At 43.3% G+C, this 19,602-nt stretch overlaps 1 protein-coding gene across 9 annotated transcripts in view; it reads left to right on the top strand.

The window, feature by feature from the left end:
* Positions 1-17,968, top strand: part of PPCDC (phosphopantothenoylcysteine decarboxylase) — a 52,804-nt gene extending 34,836 nt beyond the window's left edge. For 8 of the 9 annotated variants that reach the window (XM_072628321.1, XM_072628318.1, XM_072628316.1 and 5 more), the window contains 4 exons: positions 6,329-6,424; positions 7,725-7,853; positions 16,345-16,513; positions 16,932-17,968. In XM_072628321.1, coding sequence (XP_072484422.1) covers positions 6,329-6,424; positions 7,725-7,853; positions 16,345-16,513; positions 16,932-17,017 — 480 coding nt within the window. In that variant the 3' untranslated portion in view covers positions 17,018-17,968. Of the gene's footprint in view, positions 1-5,836; positions 6,178-6,328; positions 6,425-7,724; positions 7,854-16,344; positions 16,514-16,931 lie in introns of those variants that run through there. The other variant, XM_072628323.1, reaches the window with a different exon arrangement.
* The last annotated feature ends 1,634 nt before the right edge of the window (positions 17,969-19,602 follow it).

The following is a 19,602-nucleotide window of genomic DNA, read 5'->3' as shown; positions in this document are numbered from 1 at the left end:
TATTTGAAGGAGTCTGGTGGAGAGCTCTGGGGAATCCCTGCTTTTAGTCTGCTGTCTTGACTCCATCTCCCATTTCCTTTTCAATATACACTTCTATTTCTTCTGGAAGAAGTGAATGCCATAATGCAGCAGGTCACTCTTCTCAAGTTACACTTTTGTGGTTTTCAGGACTTGCTGTGCTTTGCTTTACATCTTGCAATGATTATACTTAAAAGCCATTTTCACTTTTTTTTTTGTCAGCATCTCTTTGACTTTACTCACAATTCAGAGGAAGCTTGTTTCCTTGAAAGGCAGGGAGTCATGGAGGCTTAGTGTCTGGTGGAAGATGGAAGACAAAAGTCCAGACTTTGGGGTGCAGCTGGATTCTGTTCAGTTTACTCTTGATAGCCTGTGTAATCTGCATCAGAAGCAAGCCAGAAGCAGAGATAGATGTATCTTCCCAGACTTCATTTCTATTTCTTTTTCCTGAATCTCAAGGGTTCTTTATTTCCCAGGCTATGATCACTGACTCTAGCTTGCCAGAGTGAAAGTGATTAGACCTAGAAACTGATTTCATGAAAGATTTTCTCCAAAGAAAAGTCAAAAGTATTTTAAAAAATTAGTGTACTCCCATAAATATAGGGGGCAAGGATAGAAGGGTAATAAATTCTAGAGTTCTAGCAACTCATATGAAGGGATGCCATTTTTAAAAAGCCAACAGTTGTTTTAAAGTTGCTCTTAGTAATCTCCGGTAGCAGACATATAACCTGGAACTTTGTCAGTTGTAAAGAAACCTATAGTCAGAAGCAGAGGTTCTTAGACTTTTTTTTTTAATGCCATGGACCCCTTTTTGAAGTTTGGTGAAGCCTATGAACTGTTTTGCAAAATAATACTTTTAAATAATTGGAGGAAATGCTAATTTTCAATTAGAGGGGAGTGAAAACAGACATAATTTTTTCCCCATCCAAATTCATGGACCCCCTGAAATCTATTTGTGGGTGTCTGTGGACCCCAGGTTAAGAACACCTGGCTTAAAGGAACTGAATTACCCTTCATCAGAAAACTTATGATATTCTTATAGGTATTTTTTCCACTATTGTTTAGTACAGTCCCTCCACACCTTAGTAGAAAGTTGTGTGAACCTTTATGTCTAAAAAAATGAACTGGTACTTTAGAGATAAACCCTCTACAGTTAGTAAGGCTCCAAGTCCATTGCCAGGCCTGTGTCTAAAGCTTTCCTGCTAAACGGATTCTGGTAGAGTGAGCTCTCGTGAATCCTTTGGCCATGCTGAGACATGAAAACAAGATTTTAGTGGCAGAAACCAAACCACATGTGACTGCCAGTCCTGTCTTCCATGGGCTCTGCCCATTTTTCTTTTAGATCATGAGTGTATCTTTACCTCATCCCCATGGAAGTTGCAGCTTATTTGGGACTGATTTTGATAAAGTTGGGCCAAGTCCAACTTGATTTAATATTTAGTTTTAATTATAGAATATTTTAAAAGAAATATAGTTTTGAATGTAGCTTTCATTTAATAAAAGGTTCAATTCTTCTGAAAGTACATTTCCAATGCCCTCCTCTGATGCTCCATCATGGCTCTATCCTGTTAACCTCCAAAGACTGGGTTATTGGGGCACAGGCTCTATCCTAGGAAGCTGGAAGGCCTGGGGAGAGACTTATCCAAGGGTTTGCCCAGATCAGTTAGGAAAAGCCTAATGACTGCCAGAAAACTACCAGATGAGGAGATTTTGGGACACAGCAGCTCACGAAATCATGTGCTAAAACATGGTTCTCAGTATAGTAGAGTAAGAAAGAGCTGTGGAGTCAGAAGGCTCCAAATGGCTGCCCCATCCCTCATCTTTTCTAAGCCTCTATTTCCTCACTTATAAAATGGTAGAAGTTTTCATCCATGTTGTTAGACAGCTTCAATGAAGGTCAGCTAGCTCATTGATGCTAAAGTATTTAAGTTGAAAAAGCTATAAGCCAAGACTAAAATGGAGGGAGAGTTGGTGCATTTTTTGTTCACAGATGATTGTGTACTCAATGCAGCCTTTGAAACTGAGATGCAACAAAGTATGGATCATTCCTCTCTTGCTTGTGCTAATTTTGACTGAACAACACCCCCAAAAAAACCTAACCCACAGATGCACCATTGGCCAGCATTACATCATCCATACATGGAACCATTGGTTACAGCAAGTGGAGAAGTTTTGAGTACTGTGGATAAGTTCACATATTTTGGCAATGTACTTTCCAGGGACTGATAATGAGATTGATGCAGGTATTGCCAGAGCAAGCTCAGTGTTTGGGAGACTTCAAAGGAAAGTGTGGGAGAAAAGAGGTATCAGACTGCCTACCAAATCAAAGTCTGCAGAGCTGTTATGCTCATTGTTATAGGCCTGAAGAGTCTGGCCATGTTTGAATGCCAAATGTACATTTGCCTAAAATACTATTTTACAGAGAACTCACACAAGGCAAGTGCTCACGTGGTGGTCAGAAGTGATACAAAGATGCTCTCAAAGTCTCTCCGAAGATTTCATGACATTGAAAGATACCCAAGCATGTGTCTGCATCTAAGAAGGTGCTATGGTCTATGAGTGAAGCAGAATTGCAATAGCTCAAAAGTAACATGAGATGTGCAAATTTAGACATCTCCAAATGTTTATATGGACTATTTGTGCCCCACCTGTGGTAAAATCTTCCAAGCTCATGTTGGCCTGATCAGTCACTGTCAGACATACTGTACCTTGGCTCTAACACAATGAGTTCATTTTGGTCCTCTTGAGGACAACAACTATTTATAAAATGGAGATTCTCTTCAGTCATCATTTATCAAGCATCTGTTAATGCCTACCAGGCACCTTGATGGGCCTTGATGGGCCTTGGGGATGTCAAGAGAAGAGTAGATATAAGTCTTGCCCTCTGGGGGAGGAGAGTGGAGATGCCACATAGACACAAATAAGTCAATAGAAAATATGAAAAGTAATTGTAGAGGCTGGGATATGATGGAGGAACATTAGCTCTGTCTCTCCAATATATAAAAGATTAAACATTAACCCCTCTCTTCCAACCTTCTCACACCATTAATTTGCATAGCAAACCTTTCTTTATTAAGTAGTATGACGACAAACTTTGGCTTTCCATGTCCGATTATCACAGTCTTACCTGGGAGGTCCCCTGGCAAAGCAGATAGAGAACCAACCTTTAAGTCAGAAGGATCTGGGATCAAGATCTGCTTCTGACAAATGCCAGTAGTCTGACTGTGGCCAAATCACTTAACTGTCCAGTGCCTCAGGCAGCTAAGACTATACCAAATGGAAGAGTTGCTGTTCTGGATCCATGAAGGAAATTTCCATACTGTGAATACCTGTGGTCTTATTTTGCATCTCTAGTCTATCAACTCTTTGGCAAGGAATGAGGGATGCATTTTTCAATATCAGTATTTTGAAGTCATTGTTGGTCATTTTGTTAGTCAGAGTTCTGATTGATTTTCTTTATGTTGCTAATGTTTCATTGTGTAAATTGTTCTCCTGGTTCTGCTCATTTCATTTTGCTTCATTTCATACAAGTATACCCAGGTTTTGCAGAGTCTGTTATATTTGTCCTTTCTTGAGGCACAGTATATTCTGTTACATTCATATATCATAAGAGCCATTTCACAATTGATGAGCAAACAGTTCTTTGGTAATGCATAATGGGGATATAAATATTTTTGTATATGTGGGTCTTGCCCCTTTGTCTTTTATTTCTTTGTTGTATATGCCTAGCTGTGGTATTGTTGGATCAGTTTAGTGGATTTTCTTTCAAATTGCTTTCCAGAATGGTCAGACCATCCTAATTCTAATTTTCCTTCAAACTACATTGATTTTTCTTGTGTAAAAACTTTTCAATTTTGTAAATGTAAATTTTGTTCAATGTAGTAAGTGTTAATTTTATAGTTTTCTTAGTTATGAATTCTCCATCCACAGTTATGAAAAGCATCTCTTTCCCCTCTTCAAATTTTTTTATGACATGACCTTTCGTATTTAGGTCATACATCAATTTGGAGCTTATTGTGATGTATGATATGAGATGCTGGTCTAAACCAGTTTTCTGCCAAACTACTTTCCAGTTTTCTCAGCAGTTTTTGTTATATAGAAAGTACCTATCCACGTAATTCCTGTTCTTGTGTTTCTACTTGAGTGTGGCTTTGCAGATGCTCTCCATTGTTCTTTCCATTTACATTATTATGGTCAATTGGCATCACTTCATAGTCTTCCCATGCTTCCCTCTATTCTTTGTATTCATCGTTTCTTACAACATAATGGTATTCCCTTACATTTGTATTGCTGCATTGGATTTAGCCATCCATCTTGGACCTCCATCTTGTTTCCAGTTCTTTACTACTACAAAGAATGCTGCCTCAAAAGTGTTGGTATCTATGGAAATTTTCTTTCTACCTTTGACCTCTTTTTGGCCATATGCCTGGCAGTGGGACTGTGGGTTCCAAGAGGATGGACATTTTAGTCACTTTCTTGGCAGAAATTCAAATTCCTTTCCAGAATGTTTGGACCAATTCACAGCCAGGAGCCATGTATTAGTGTCCCCTTCCTACTTCCTACTTCCATGTATTAGTGTTCCCTCACTTTCATGCAGCATTGACTTTTCCTGTCTTCTGTGGTCTTTGCCAAAGGGACACCCATGGGAGGTGACACCTCAGGCTTGTTTGGATTTGCATTTCTCTTATTAGTGATTTGGAGTCAGTTTTCATAGAGTTACTTATAATTTTTAATTCTTTGGAGAACTGTTTATTCATGTCCTTTGACTACTTCTCATGGGGTATGGCTCTTGACTTCTTATTAGGTGTTAGGTTCCTCTATACTTTTCAAACTTTGTCAGAGATATTTGTTGCAAAGATTTTTTTTCCTGAGTTGACAGCTTTCCTTCTTATGCTAATTGATTTTGTTTATGCAAAAAAGCTTTTCAATCTCATGTGATCAAACTTTCCCATTTTCTTCCTGGTTTTCAGGAGGGGCACGTTTCTTTTTAAAGTAGATTTTCAATGGTATGTTTTGCTTTATGTTGCCTACATTTTCCTCTGTATCTCTGCTTTCTGCCCCCTTCCAGAGAGCTATCCCTTAAACAAAGACTAAAAAGGGGGAAAAGGGGTCAACAAAACTAATTTATATCTTTTAAAAGTCTGGTGTTCTGTGCCCATGGGCCCCATCTCTGCAAAGGAGCAGGGGATGATAACTTTTCGTCTCTATAGGGCTAAGCTTGCCTTTTGTGATATTAGACCACTCAGTTTCAATATTTTCTTTTTGTTCTTTCAGCTAACATTACTGTGGGCATTGTACATATTGTTTTCTCAGCTCTGCCTACTTTACTTTGTGTCAGTTTATATGTCTTTACAGACTTCTCTGTGTGCATCATGTTTATTGTTTCTTATAGCACAGTAATCGATTATATTTATGTGCCTTAGTTTGTTTAACTGTTCCCTAAGAAATGGGCATCTACTTTCTTTCCAGGTTTTTGCTACCACAAAGAGTACTTCTGTAAATATTTTGGTATCTGTGGGACTTTTTTTCCCCTCTATCTTTGACCTCCTTGGGGTAGCAGTAGAATATCATTCTAATCACATTTTTGCAAGATTCTAAATTCTTTCCAGAATAATCAAATTCTTTCATAGTCCCACTAATAGTACATTTGTGTGCTTGTCTTCCCACAACCCCTCTACACTGACTATCCAAGAGAGACAAAATCCTAATGTTATCTATTAGGCCTGTTCTGCTTCCCAGAAGCAGTGAGGCTCCTGCCTCTTTCTGTGGGCTCAGCTATACCACTTGTTTTTTTTTGAGGCAATTAAGACTAAGTGACTTGCTTAGGGTCACACAGCTCATAAGTATCTGAGGCCAGACTTGAACTCAGGTCCTTCTTTTTCCAGGGTCAGTGCTCTACCCCTTGAGCCACCTGGCTGCCCCTCCATGCTACCTTCCCTTTCTCAGTGCCCCTCTCTCTCCCATCTCCTTGCTTCTGCTTCTCTGCTTCCTTCTGCTAATGTGACAGGCTACTGCTGATTTATATACACCAGGAACCTGGTGACTCATCCTGAACAGTGCAGCAGCCCTACCCACTCAACTTCCCTCAGAAGGGGAACTGAAACCACAGGCACCTGGTGGGGTCTGACCTCTGGGCAGTGGAGGAAGTGCTGTGCAAACGTGAGAAATGGGCTGATAGGGGTATGGGGAAATCGTCCTCAATGGGCCGTGGCTAAAGCAAACCTATTTTTTCAGCCTACAACCCTTCTTGGACCTTCAGACCTTTGAGTAACTGTTTTCTCTTCCTTCTTCCTCTTTTTTCCACTGGCAGTTGGAAGTGGCAGTGGTGACCACGGAGAGAGCAAAACATTTCTACGAGCCTTGTGATGTTCCTGCCAGGATCTATAGTGACACTGATGAGTGGGAGGTCAGTGCTCTGGGGCCCTCAGCCCAAACTTTTCCCATTCTTGCCCCTCTGTCAGACCATACGTCAGTGATCAGAACCTCACATACAAAAGAAACAAGGAAACTATTTCTCAAACTGTCAACCAGCTGTACTCTGGTGCCTTAAGTCAATCAAAAGCCCAGGAATCCAGGCTCTGCTTCCAGGCAGAGGGACTTTGCCCAAGGCCTGAGGCTGAGTCCCCTCATCCTTATCTCAGTTGCTGAAACCATGTAAGAGCTCAGTTTGCACTCTTTGTCCACATCACTTAAAACTGTCTTCACTAGCATGAGCTTATCCATTTATTTCCCTCATCCTATCTGCAGGATTCTAATAACCTACAGCAAGGAATTCTACAGTCTGATTCATCAGCCATAAAATATAAACTGGTGGCAGCTTTGCCAATAATTTTAAAAAATCTTTAGACCCAGAAAAATTCTACTTGGTCCACAAAATATGCAGTTGCCTCAGCCTCATTGAACAGTGTTCTCTGTTTCCCTTCCCTTGTCCTTTCATTCCCTCTGTTCTCCTCCTCCTTCTAGAGGCTCAAAGAACCAAGCACCTTAAGCTGGTAGACTTGGAAGTCTCCACTGAGTGTAGACTTCCCCTGAAGTTGAAATCATGAAGCCATCGAGTGTTAACTTCCCCACAACAGGGACTGTTTCTTTTGATTTGTCGTCTTTGCTGTCTCCAGCACCTAGTACATGAACAAATTCAAATCCGAGATGGAATGGAGTTATCATGTTCCCTTTATCAGAGGAACACTGTTCCCCCCAAAATAAAAAAGTTTAAGGAACTGGAAGGGTGAGGTGAAGCATGTTTGTGTTACCAGCCCTGTCTCTTTAAGGCTGTGGTTCTTGAGCTTTTTTTGTGTCATAGACTCTTTTGACAGGTAGTCTAGGGAAGCCCAGGTCCTTCTTAGAAGGATGTTTGTTACCCATGTTTATAATTGAAAGAAACGCTAAATTTCAGTTAGCAGTAAATGAAAACAGAGAGGTCATTATTTCCCTTCTGAGTCCTCAGAGTGCTTCCTCTACGGACCTCCTCTAAGCACCTTCTCTACTACGGCCTTTGGTCCGATAGCCTTTGCTTTTACTGGGTGATCTCTAGCTTGTGTGTTTCTGTCAGTCTTATTGGTCTGTGTTTGTGAAAGCGGCAGAGCCTATGCCCTCCACATCCTGGTAAAATGTAAGTTCCCTAAGGTCAGGGTTTTCTCTGCCTAGCACAGTGCATTTAATAAGTGTTAGCTGGATTGAATTGAATTGAATTGACTTCCTATTTTCAGGTGTGGAAGTGCCGCTCTGACCCTGTCCTGCATATTGACCTTCGGAGATGGGCAGACCTCATGGTAGTTGCCCCTCTTGATGCTAACACAATGGGAAAGGTGGCCAGTGGCATCTGTGACAACTTATTGGTGAGTGACCCCTTGTGCCCTGCCTTCTTGTTGAGCTGGCAACACCATTCTCAATTTTTTGACAGGCTCTGTGGTCAGAGTAAAGCTGGCCCAGGACTCTGGGACTCTTGGTGTCTCTTCTTGCCTCAGGAGAAGAGGCTCATTCCTCAGACCTTGTTCCTCTTTGTGTGCAGGAAGGTAAATCGACTAATTGCTAATGAACAGACATGCCAATGGCATGTCCCTGGTTAAAGGCATCTTATGGACCCCATCATCCCTTGTCACTTTTCTCCAAGTTCTGTTCTGGGTCCTGTTTGGCTTATATGGGACTCTCTAGGGCTATATAGCCCTATAAGACTTCTTTTTACCTGTTCCACAGCTCTCCCCCACCCCTTCCCTGTCTCTTTCTGTCTCTGTCTTTCTTTCATCTTTCAGTACTCTTGCTGACATTCCATTTCATTCTTTTTTTTTCTTTTTGAAGCCTCCATCAGGGTGAAAGTACAAGGGCTATCACTGGGCCTAATTCAGCTGTTGACCTGCCCCATTTCTGATCTGGGCCAGTTTCACCCTTCTCACACAGCCTGGATATTGTTGCCAGACTTAGTACAGAACACTCAGTGCAGTCCACTTAGCCCACTGCAACTCAGGACTGCTGAGTTCATCCTGTACCCTCCATCTCTCTGGTAGCCAGGATGACAGACATGGACAGCCCTGTCTAGCTTTTCTTTCTTTCCATTATCATATATCTCATTGCCTTTCTTTCTCTGGCTTCCTCCTTCATTTCCACTTGATCATTATGGTCTAAAAACACATATGTGACATCAGATCAGTGTGTTTACTTCCTGTCAGTCCTTACTCAAATGCCCAACTGCTCTCTGTTTAACTTGAAGCTCTAGCCACTGGTCTGGGGTATAGATTCTCTGTCACTTAGAATAAGCTTGGCATGGTAGAAAGGGGAAGGAAAGAGAAGTGTCAGCTGATGGAATATGTGGGGGCAGTGAAAGCAAAGACATACTGATTTTAGGAAGTGGGGCTCATCAGAGACCCAAGGGCTTAAAAGGAACTGCTACCTCAGAAAGAATGGCCTGGTGTTCTTAGGAAGGGCTTGACCCAGAGGGTGCAGGCTGGACAGGACGTGGCCAAGTGACTAGATGTCCACTTGCTAGGGGCTTTTATGGCAGATGAGTTCATTTGTGGATGAATTGGACCACACTGCCTCTGAGGTCCCTTCCAACTTTGATAGTATGTGAAGAGGTCCCATGAAGCAATGAGTATAATTTAATATGCCTTAGGTTCATCTAGCCCCATTTTTTGGTAAGTAGATCAGAACCTCTGCCCAAAGATTGTTCCCATGCCTCTTGATCCCCTCATTTAAGTTAGTAGTTGGGAGTGCTTTCCATGGCATGTAAGAGATTAATTGAGCTCCTCAGAGCTTACCTCAGAGGGTAAGTGACATCCTTAGGGTCACAGGCAAGAAAGGCAGGGCCCAGACCAAAATCTAGATCTTCTTACTGGCAAGCTTCTCTCCCTTGAGCTAGCACGCTTCCCTCTAACAGAGTCAAGGTGCCCTGCTGTTTGGGGTGGGGAAGTGTTCAGAAGGTGATCTAGTGGTACCCTCTATGTGATCATGAGCAGTGCTTGGGTTTGGGGGCCTGTGATTTAACAGAGATTCTATGCTCTGAAGAGATATTAGGAAAAGCAGATGCTTTGGGTTGTCCTGTGTTTCTGCCAGCAATGGCATGTGCTGAGTGGCTTCTCCTAAAGCTGAGACTGGCCAATGCAGATAGAAAGGGCTTGCCCAGGCCCATGGGCAGGTTCTGCAGAAGGAGCTTGGCTGGGAGCCAAGATGAAATGCAACTGAAACTGTTCACTCTTTCAGTTGTTTTATCAGTGGAGAGGACAAGTGGGGCATTCTGGTCCTTGAAGCAGCTTTTCAGGCAGGCCTGTGGAGGGAGTAGTCCTTCTCTCCTATCCAGTGGCATGGAACCTTGGAGCCCTGAGAGCAGGACCAAGGAGCTGAGGGCAGTTGATCTGTGCTCCTTCATCCTGACCCTTCAGAGAGAGGGTCTTTCACCTGCTTTAGCTCCTAGCATGACTCTCTCATCAGCATCGCACACATTAGCCTTCCCAGCTGGAACAGCAGTGGACAGAGCACTATTTTCCCACTATGGCACTGGAAGCCAGGACTGAAGGAGTAAAGAGTGAACCTGAGCCACTCCCTGGACAGCAGAGCCCAAAGGGACCTCAAAGGCCATCTTGTTCAGGCGATACCTAAATGAGATCTCTGCTCCAGTAGTCTCCAACAAGGGGCATCTGGCCACATTAGACGGGGAGCTCCCTGAGAGCAGAGACTCTCTTTTGCCTTTTTGTATCCCCAGTGCTTAGCACAGTGCCTGGCATATAGCTGGTTGGTTGTTGTCCTTCATCTTCGAAGAGGACCAAAATGACATCACCGTTGTAAAGGGAAATTTCAGTGTGTCCAACTGTGGCTGATCAGACCAACATGAGCTTGGAATGCTCTACCACAGGTTGGGCACAGATAGTCTGTGAGAATATTTGGAGTGAATATCCCAAATTTGTGTGTCCTGTGTTTACTTTGTTCTTTTTCAATTCTGCTTTACTCAAAGAGCACAGCACCTTTTCTTATGTGGGTACGCCATGCTGAGCGGTCCTATGTTTTCTATGTTGCACAGTCAAATCCAGAGTTCTTGAGAGACACCTTGAGAGTGTCCTTGTATCATTTCTTCTGGCCACCATGTGATCGCCTGCCCCGTGCAAGTTCTCCATAAAATAGTCTTTTCAGCAAGCGTACATTTGGCATTCGAACAACGTGGCCAGCCCATGTTTGAATACTTGGCAGTTCAGCTCAAGCAAGGACTTCAGTGTCTGGTACCTTATCCTGCCAGGTGATCCTCAGAATCTTCCTAAGACAGTTCAAATGGAAACAATTCAGTTTCCTGGCATGGCGCTGATAGACTGTCCATGTTTCCCAGGCATACAACAATGAGGTCAGCACAATGGCCCTATAGACCTTCAATTTGGTAGTCAGTCTAATAGCTCTTCTCTCTCAAACTTTTCTTCTGAGCCTCCCAAACACTGAACTAGCTCTGGCAATGTTTGCATCAACCTCACTGTCAATGTGTACATCCCTAGAAAGTACACTACCAAGGTAAGTGAACTTATCCACAGCATTCAAAACTTCTCCATTTATTGTAATTGATGGTTCCACATATGGATAGTGTGGTGGTGGCTGATGGAACACCCATGTTTTTTTGGTGTTAATTATTAGGCCAAAATTAGCATAGGCAGCAGAGAATTGATCCATACTTTGTTGCATCTCAGCTTCAGAGGCTTCATTGAGTGCACAATCATCTGCAAACAGAAAATCATGCACCAACTCTCCCTTCACTTTGGTCTTGGCTTGTAGCCTTTACAAATTGAAGAACTTACCATCAGTACGGTAGTTGACCTACCAATGGTTCTCAAACCATTAGTGAGTTAGGGGGGTGTTTACTCCAAGCATGTGAAGACTTCATCTGGTGGAATAGGCAGATGAGAACAATTTGTTCCAACAACCATGAAGGCAGATGAAGCAGGCGATGTGGAGTGCTTAGAACTTGGTTAGACACCGAAGATGCCAAGGTCATCCACTGCATCCTGAACCATCACCAATTGTCTTGACTCTGTCCTGCCACCGGACTATGATGACTCTGGAGGAGAGAGTGAGGCTAATGACTTCGTGCAACTCTGCCTCCCTTAAATCCAATTTACACACGCATCAAAAGACATCACCTGTACAATTTCACTGTTATGCCTCAGACTCCTGTGGTGATAGGCAAGTGATGAAGCAGCAGATGTGGATACACTGGGAGCTGTAGTCATAACCTTGCATACAGGCAGCCTAGGCCATAGGGTCATTTCTCACTGGAAGCAGCAGTGGGACTCGGCAGCCCCCTGGGTGTCTGAGCAGCCTTTTAAGGATCACACTGCTCACCTCCTGGTGTGAGGAAGGGGGTTAGCAAAGGTGCCTTAAACATTGCCTGCTTACCCAACTCTGGCCTGATTACTATGGCAGGTGGGGAATCCCACTATGCAGTCGAAACACAAAAAAATATACAAAAACATCTGCAAAGATGATACCACTCACCATCGGCACATGAAACATGTGTACACTAATAGACAACACAAAATCCAGTAGACCTGAAAGAAGAACTGCTGTTGTTGCAAGAGAACTCAACAGGTATCACATCCAAATAGCAGCCCTGAGTGAAACAAGGTTGGCAAATGAAGGCCAGCTTGCTGAAGTTGGAGCTGGATACACCTTTTTCTGAAGTGGGTGCAGTGAAAAGGAACTCCGTGAAGCTGGTTTGGGTTTTGCAATCAAAACCAATCTAATCAGCAAGCTTGCATGTCTGCCAAAAGGAGTGAATGACAGGCTCATAACAATGTGATTGCCACTTGCAGGAAAATGCCATGCCACCATTATCAGTGCCTATGCTCCCACCATGACAAACCCTGATGAAGTCAAAGAAAAATTTTATGAAGACCTAGAGACCCTTATTGTCAATATGCCAAAAGAAGACAAGCTTATAATTCTGTGTGACTTTAATGCTAGAACAGGCTCAGAGTACCAGACTTGGCAGGGAGTCCTAGGGAGGAATGGAGTTGGAAACAGCAACAGCAATGGTCATTTACTGCTGAAGACTTGTGCATCACATGACCTTCTCATCACCAACACTGTCTTCCGTTTACCTAAATGCAATAAAACTTAATGGATGCACCTTCGCAGCAAACACTGGTATCTAGTAGATTATGTGATTGTAAGGAGAAGAGACAGACAAGATGTGAGAGTGACAAAGGCAATGTGATCATAGACTTATTCTTTCCAAGCTAAATATTAGCATTCACCAAAAGTGCCGGCCCCAAGGCAAAATGGCTACCAGAAGAATTGATGTCAACAAATTAGAGCTCTTCTCTGAGCGTGAACAGTTTGCTGCTGACTTGGAGGGAAAGTTGAGCCAACACACAGTTGGCAACAGTGGAGCAGAAAAGGAGTGGGCAGCATTCAGAGATTTGGTGTACAGCACTGCATTTGCTCATCTGGGTCAGAACACTTGCAAACACCAAGAATGGTTTGATGAAAATGATGGGGAAATTTAGAAGCTGCTAAATGAAAAACGAGAACTCCACAGGATTTACCAGTGGGATAGTTCATCCACCTCTAAAAAGGCAGCATTTAATTCCATCAAAAGCAAAGTACAAGCAAAGCTTAGAGAGATGCAGGATTCCTGTCTCAGTAAGAAGGCAGATGAAATTCAGTTTTATGCTGATAGTAACAATCCAAAGCGCTTTTATGATTCCCTGAAAGCTATTTATGGACCAAAAACCTATGGTGCATCACAACTACTCAGTGCTGATGGAGCCACATTGATTAGTGATAAGGACATGATCCTAGAGAGATGGGCTGAACACTTCTATAGTGTTCTCAACAGACCATCATCAATCAATGCTGAGGCCATTGACCGGTTACCTCAGGTTCAAGTCAATCCCTCCTTGGCTGAACTTCCAACTGAAGAAGAGATTTTGAGGGCCATTAGGCTCCTTTCATGTGGCAAAGCACCTGGTGCTGATTCTATTCCAGCTGAGATTTACAAGGTAGGGGGACCATTGCTCATACAAAAGCTAACCGAAATTTTTCAGGTTATATGGCAAGAAGAGGTTATTCCCTAGGAGTTCAAGAATGCCTCCATTGTCCATCTCTATAAGGGTAAAGGGAATAGTTTGTCCTGCGACAGTCACAGGGGGATCTCTCTCTTAGTCATTGCTGGCAAAATTCTTGCTGGAGTCCTCCTTAATAGGCTGATCCTTTACCTGGAAGATGGTCATATACCTGAGAGCCAGTGTGGCTTCAGAAAGGGCTGAGGAACAGTTGATATGGTGTTTGCTGCCCAACAACTCCAGGAGAAATGCCAGGAGCAGAACAGACGTCTGTATACAAGGCCTTTGACACTGTTAGTAGTGAGGGTTTATGGAAACTTATGTCAAAATTTGATTGCCCGGAGAAGTTCATCAATATTGTATGTCAATTTCATGTTGACATGTTTGCCTGGGTTCTGGATAATGGACAAAACTCTCGTGCCTTCTCAGTCACCAGTGGAGTGAAACAGGGCTGTGTGCTTGCTCCCATGCTTTTTAACGTGATGTTTTCAGCCATGTTGACAAATGCTTTCAATGAGGATGAACACAGCATCTGGCATATAGTAGATGCTTAATGAATGGTTATTGATTGATGATTAACCATATCCTACTCAGCCTGTAAAGGCTAGTTCAAGTCCCACCTTCTAGGTCAGATCCTCACCAAGAACATTACTCTGTCTCTCTTTCTCTGTCTATGGCTATCTCTCTCTGTCCCCATCCCCACCCCAAATTCCTCTGGTACTTACTATCTGTAACTTAAAATAATCACATCATATGAGGTGTGATTACAAAAGACTCATCTTAAAAAGAATCCCAAGCCAGATTGCAAACCAGCAGTGAAGCCTCTAAACAGCGATGATCCCTGCAGGAAGGCATGTTGTATGGTAACACCTTGTGTGTCCCTGAGGACAGTCTTGGCCCTCAAGAGATCTGAGTTTAAGTCATGGCTCCTACCACTTGCTAGCCCTGGGACCATGGGCAGGTCATTTCCTCTCCCTCCATTTGCATTATCTCCCTTTCAGAGTTGTTAAGAAAATCATTTTTCATGAAGTGTAATATGTAGAGAAATGGAAACTATCACAGCCTCTCTTTCCACCAGAGAAGTCATTGTTCCCCTGAGTAGTTTCCCTTTGGGAATCTTTCCTGTCTCCTTGGCTGTGGTTTGGTGAGATGGATTGGAGACCTATCAGGCACTCTTTAATTGCATGGCTTGCAGATAGCTAGCTTAGCTGACCTTTAGCCATGACCTTTCACAATTTAGTCAGAGGCCTCAAGGGAATTGGCAGTATAGCACAGTGGGGAGAACCTTGGATGGATGTTCCAAGGCCCTGGGTTTGAATCCTGCCTGTGCCATGTATTACCTGTGAGACCTAATTTCTCTCCATCACCAGTTCCTCCTCTGTAAAATGCAGGGATTGAATGAATAAGGGACAACGTCCCTGCTCGCTCTATAGTTGGGATCCTGGGACAAGTACCCTCTCACCCACTGGGAATTCTTAGCCTCCTTAGAGCTGGGGACAAACTTAGGGGAAAGATTAGGAGGAGGAGTGGTTGATTACCTCATAATTATTGAACTCCCATACTGTCTTGTGAGCAAAGGCATTGTGGGAAAATGGAAAGAGAAAAGCAGTGTGGCACAGTGGAAATAACTTTGCCCTTGGAGTCAAGACGTGTGGGTTTGGATTCTGATCTGAGCAGTTACAAGCTGTGTAATTGAACTCCTCAGTGTCTCAAGTTCCCAGTATGTATGGGGCATGCCCTCTCTGCCTCCCAGGTGGTCATGAGGAAGATGCTTTGCAGACTCTAAAACTCTGTGTAAATGAATTGTAATTACTACTGTCAACCTAGAAGTTTGGTTTAAAAAGGCAAACAACTAAATGCATATTGTTTATTCCCTTAAAGCTAGCGGTTACATGATCATGGAGCCAGAAAAACTTCTGACTGACTGTTATAGGAATGACCAGGCTTAAATCTGTTTAGGACAATCCAAGGTGGTCTGTGTCCTTTAGATTTATGGTCTCCATGAGTGATTAACTAGACCATGAGAAAGAAATTTCTTAATTGCATAAGTTGTAAGTACAGTAAGATAACAGAGTTGACAAAGTTTCAATTGAAATTATGACCCAGGATATCTGTGTTTTCTTTAGCATTAACATGCTATAACACAGTATATGTCCACAAAATATTAAGATATGGAAAAAGTCCCATTATTCAAGATAGTATCTTGGGTCAAGGGTCTTGTAAGGAATGCTAAGTCAGCCCCATCTGCCTTTTTGACATAGGAAGAGGTGTTCTCTGAATTTACTTCAGAGAACAAAGAGACTGTTACGTGCAGGCTCTTCTTAATTCAAGCTCTGGCCTTTACTAAAGTCCAAAATTTATATTAAATGATTATCACTACTAAGGAGCTCACTGTGGAGTAGGGATGGCAAGGCATGACCCTCATGTAATAGTATTTACTAAGTGTCAGATGATGGATTAAAAACTATAAGTGCATTAGGAGATCAAAAGGAGAGTTCCCTGGGAGGGGCCGCTACCTGGGGAAGCTTCATGGAAAGGGTGGGGCTTGAGTCAGGCCTTGAGGGATAAGCAAAGGAAAGAGGAGAAGGTGTTCCAGGCCAAGGGAATAACATACATGAAAACAGAGAGGTCAACTAAGTGACAAGACCTTAACTAGCAGATGTCATCTGACTAGACTAACATGTTCTAGGCAGTGGACTTGGGTGTTGGCCTGAACAGGGGACAGATGGGTGCTGGAGTCAAAGATCTTCTGGCAAGAACTATTGGTAAGCGACATTGTCCCCATTCCTCACAGACCTGTATTATCCGGGCCTGGGACCGGGCAAAGCCCCTTCTCTTCTGCCCGGCCATGAACACTGCCATGTGGGAGCATCCCATCACGGCCCAGCAAGTGGAACAGCTGAAGGGTTTTGGCTACATTGAAGTCCCCTGTGTGGTTAAGAAACTCGTGTGTGGAGATGAAGGTAAGGCCTCATGAGCCCCAACTCAGGTCCCAGGCCAACCACTTGTTTCACTTGAACTGTCTCAGGAAGCTTGTTCTACCCCCATCCTAGAAGAGATGGGGCCTTGAGTGCTTGGGGTGCCACAGGGAGAGGAAAGGGGTAGATTTGGGATGGTCAGACCAGGTGGGGTCCATGCAGGTCTCTGCAAGTATTCACTTTATTCACAAGGTTCTTGGTTAACAGTGTGTTGGGGTTAACACTAGAACTACAGCTTCCCTGGCTCCTTTTCTAATCCTGGTATTTGGGGATGCTCATGTTGCTTCATTAAAGGCCGCCCATGTGGTGGGTGTGTGTGGCAGAACTGTGATGGTTGCTTCTCCTTAGTCTATAGATCCTTTGCAGTATCCCAGATTTTACTTTGGCTCTCTTTGCTCTTCAGGTTTGGGGGCCATGGCTGAAATCAAGACGATTTTGGGGAAAGTGAAAGAAATCCTTTTGGAACAGAACTTGCTACACGAGAGTTGATCCAGAACATGGCTCATGCACCAGTCAATGCCCAGCCAGTTTTTCAGGGAAAAGAAGCAGTAACACTGACAAAGTCTCCGTGGAGCAGTCCAGTCTTGGGGTCAGTCCAGAGCATTTGTGCCCTTCCCAGAAGCAAATTGGCCACGAAGGACAGAAGAGCAGGGATCTGGTGCCTTTTGGCTTACTCTTGGGGCTTCTACGGGGGTGCAGACTGCAGTCCTGTCCAGCTACCTCACCTCAGCGCTGGCTCTGTGGAAGACAGTCAGGTTCTCTAATGGTGGTTTGGATTGTTTTCCTGGAATGTGGGGAAGCTGGTATTCACCACAGTTTCACATACATTGGAGGGTTGGGAAATTGTGATAAAGAATTGTGTGTATCATGTAGGAACTGGTTTTAGACTCATTCTTGTCTAGAGATCTTGCCTAGAGACACACAGCTGAACTCCTTACTGTTTGGCTGATGTCTTGGTTCACATTCTAATGTCCCAGACCCCTTTTGAGGGAACTCAGTGTTTCTCTTCTTGTTCCTCTCCTGTAAACTCCTTGAAGCCAGAAATTATGCCTTGTACCTTCTTATAGCCCTATGGTGCCCAGCATGATGCCTCAACATAATAGGCATTCAGTAAATGTCTGTTGAATTAACTGGAATGTTCTTTCCTTGCAATGTGTGTCTAGAAGTAGAAGCTTCACTTTGAAAGTCTGCAGATGTGGCCTTGCCTCATAAATGCTGGCCCAAGGAAGGCTGTGGATTGGCTAGGCAGACCTTCTTAATGCCTTGGACAATGGCCCTCAAAAGTAAATGCTTCTATGTTTCCCTCAAAATGGTGCTTGTATTCAGTTGTACTACCCTTGAGGAAGAGTTTTGGGAAAATAAGAGGTATGGGGATGGTAAAAACCAGAGAAAGAAAATCTTTTGGTGAGAATTAAATCCCTTACCACACTTTGCACAGATTTCCTTGTGCCCTTGAATGTTCATTTCATAAATGCCATGCCAAGGATTCAATCCCCATGGCATGTCAGGAGTAAAACTCAGGACTCTTTCACTGGGTCCTTTGTATCCTTCATTTTTTCTGTATCATTGCTTTCCCCCCAGCTTCCCGTAGTGCACACACTGTGTGGGCTTAGGTTCCCAAACCTCACACAGAAAGCCACTTATGGCAAGATACAGAGAAGAGCCCAAACCTGCCCAGCCAGCACACTTGCTACTCTCTACTTTTTGTCCTTCCACCATGGGGAAGGTCTTGTTCCCATTCCTCTCTTGTTGGCTTCCTGACTTCTGGTTCCAGAGGTGGGAGCTGCGATGACACAACAGAAGATTGCATTTCAAGATTTGTTGGCCAAGAGTAGCCAAGAGGCCTATCCCAGAGTAGGCACGTGGGGGGAAATCAGCATTGTCCGCAGAAGTTGGTTTGATTCTCTGTTTTTTTTGCTTAATAGAATTGCATCAGTAGAATAAAATCATCTCAGGGTACAAGTATGAAAAGAGAATTCTGATGCTTTTGTTTGAGACAAATCAACAATAATATTGACTACAGTTAATGTTAGGAAAGAACTCTGATAGTCAACTTAATGATCTGAATCAAGAGGACACATGGATCAGTGAAACAGAAGATCAAATGTCATTCCAAATGACAGTATTACTTCCAAACTTTTTTTCTGTCTCCAAGAATTTATTGCAAGGATTGTTAGTAAGTTGAAAATTTCACAAGCACATGCACGTTCCTTTTCCACCATTAAGGGAGGTTAGGTGGTTTATCCGGGGTCACACATTGTATTACTAAGTGCTTACGATCAAATTTGAACTCAGGTCTTCCTGACTTCCAAGACAAATGCCCTGTCTGCATCGTTTATGTTCTTCCTAGGCCAGGGAGCCCACTAACTTTATAAGGAAACTCATTCCATTGTGGAATAACTCTCCACATTTTAGAAAATTCTTCCATTGAGCTGAAATTTGCTTCCTGTAACTTTTACTGATTCCTCAGTCCTTGGCACAGACGACTCTCCAGACCCGCACCCCTCTGGAGCTACACCATCTGCCACATGGCTGTCCTTCAGGCGTCTGAAGATGGTGGTCCTGTCGCACTCTTGTGGTTCCTCTTGTATAGGGTAATGCACAATCCTTAAATTTTCCAACTCTTCTTCAGATAGCATGGTTTTCAGACCAAATGAGCAAAGAAAAGAATTGTTGACTGAATTACTGAAAATTTGTTGTCTTACCAGCAGCTGTAAAGCATTAATTTTAAAAACTTGCTCTGTTAGAACTGAGGAGGGGGGCATTCCCTAGGAGGGTTCCTCAGATGGAGGTGAACATTAGGACAACTGCACTGCTGCATGAGAAGAGGGTACAGTGATTGGTGAAGCAGCTGGCATCCAGACCATGTTTGACTTTGAGCAGTGAGTGTCACTGGTGGAGCCACCATTTTAGCTTTCTCAGTCATCCTTTTTGTTGATAGCCTTTCTCTTCCAAAGAATTTGGCTACATTATGAACACAGGGCATTAGCTGTGACTTTCCAAATCTCTAGGGAATTAGCTGATGTTCATCCTAGAACTGATAAAAGTTATGTTCTCTGTGAATATGGGCTCTT

This window comes from Notamacropus eugenii, chromosome 1, assembly GCF_028372415.1.
Source record: "Notamacropus eugenii isolate mMacEug1 chromosome 1, mMacEug1.pri_v2, whole genome shotgun sequence".
Classification (NCBI taxonomy): Eukaryota; Metazoa; Chordata; class Mammalia; order Diprotodontia; family Macropodidae; genus Notamacropus; species Notamacropus eugenii.
The sequence above is the reverse complement of the archived record's forward strand: the minus strand, read 5'-3'. Positions and strand labels throughout refer to the sequence as shown.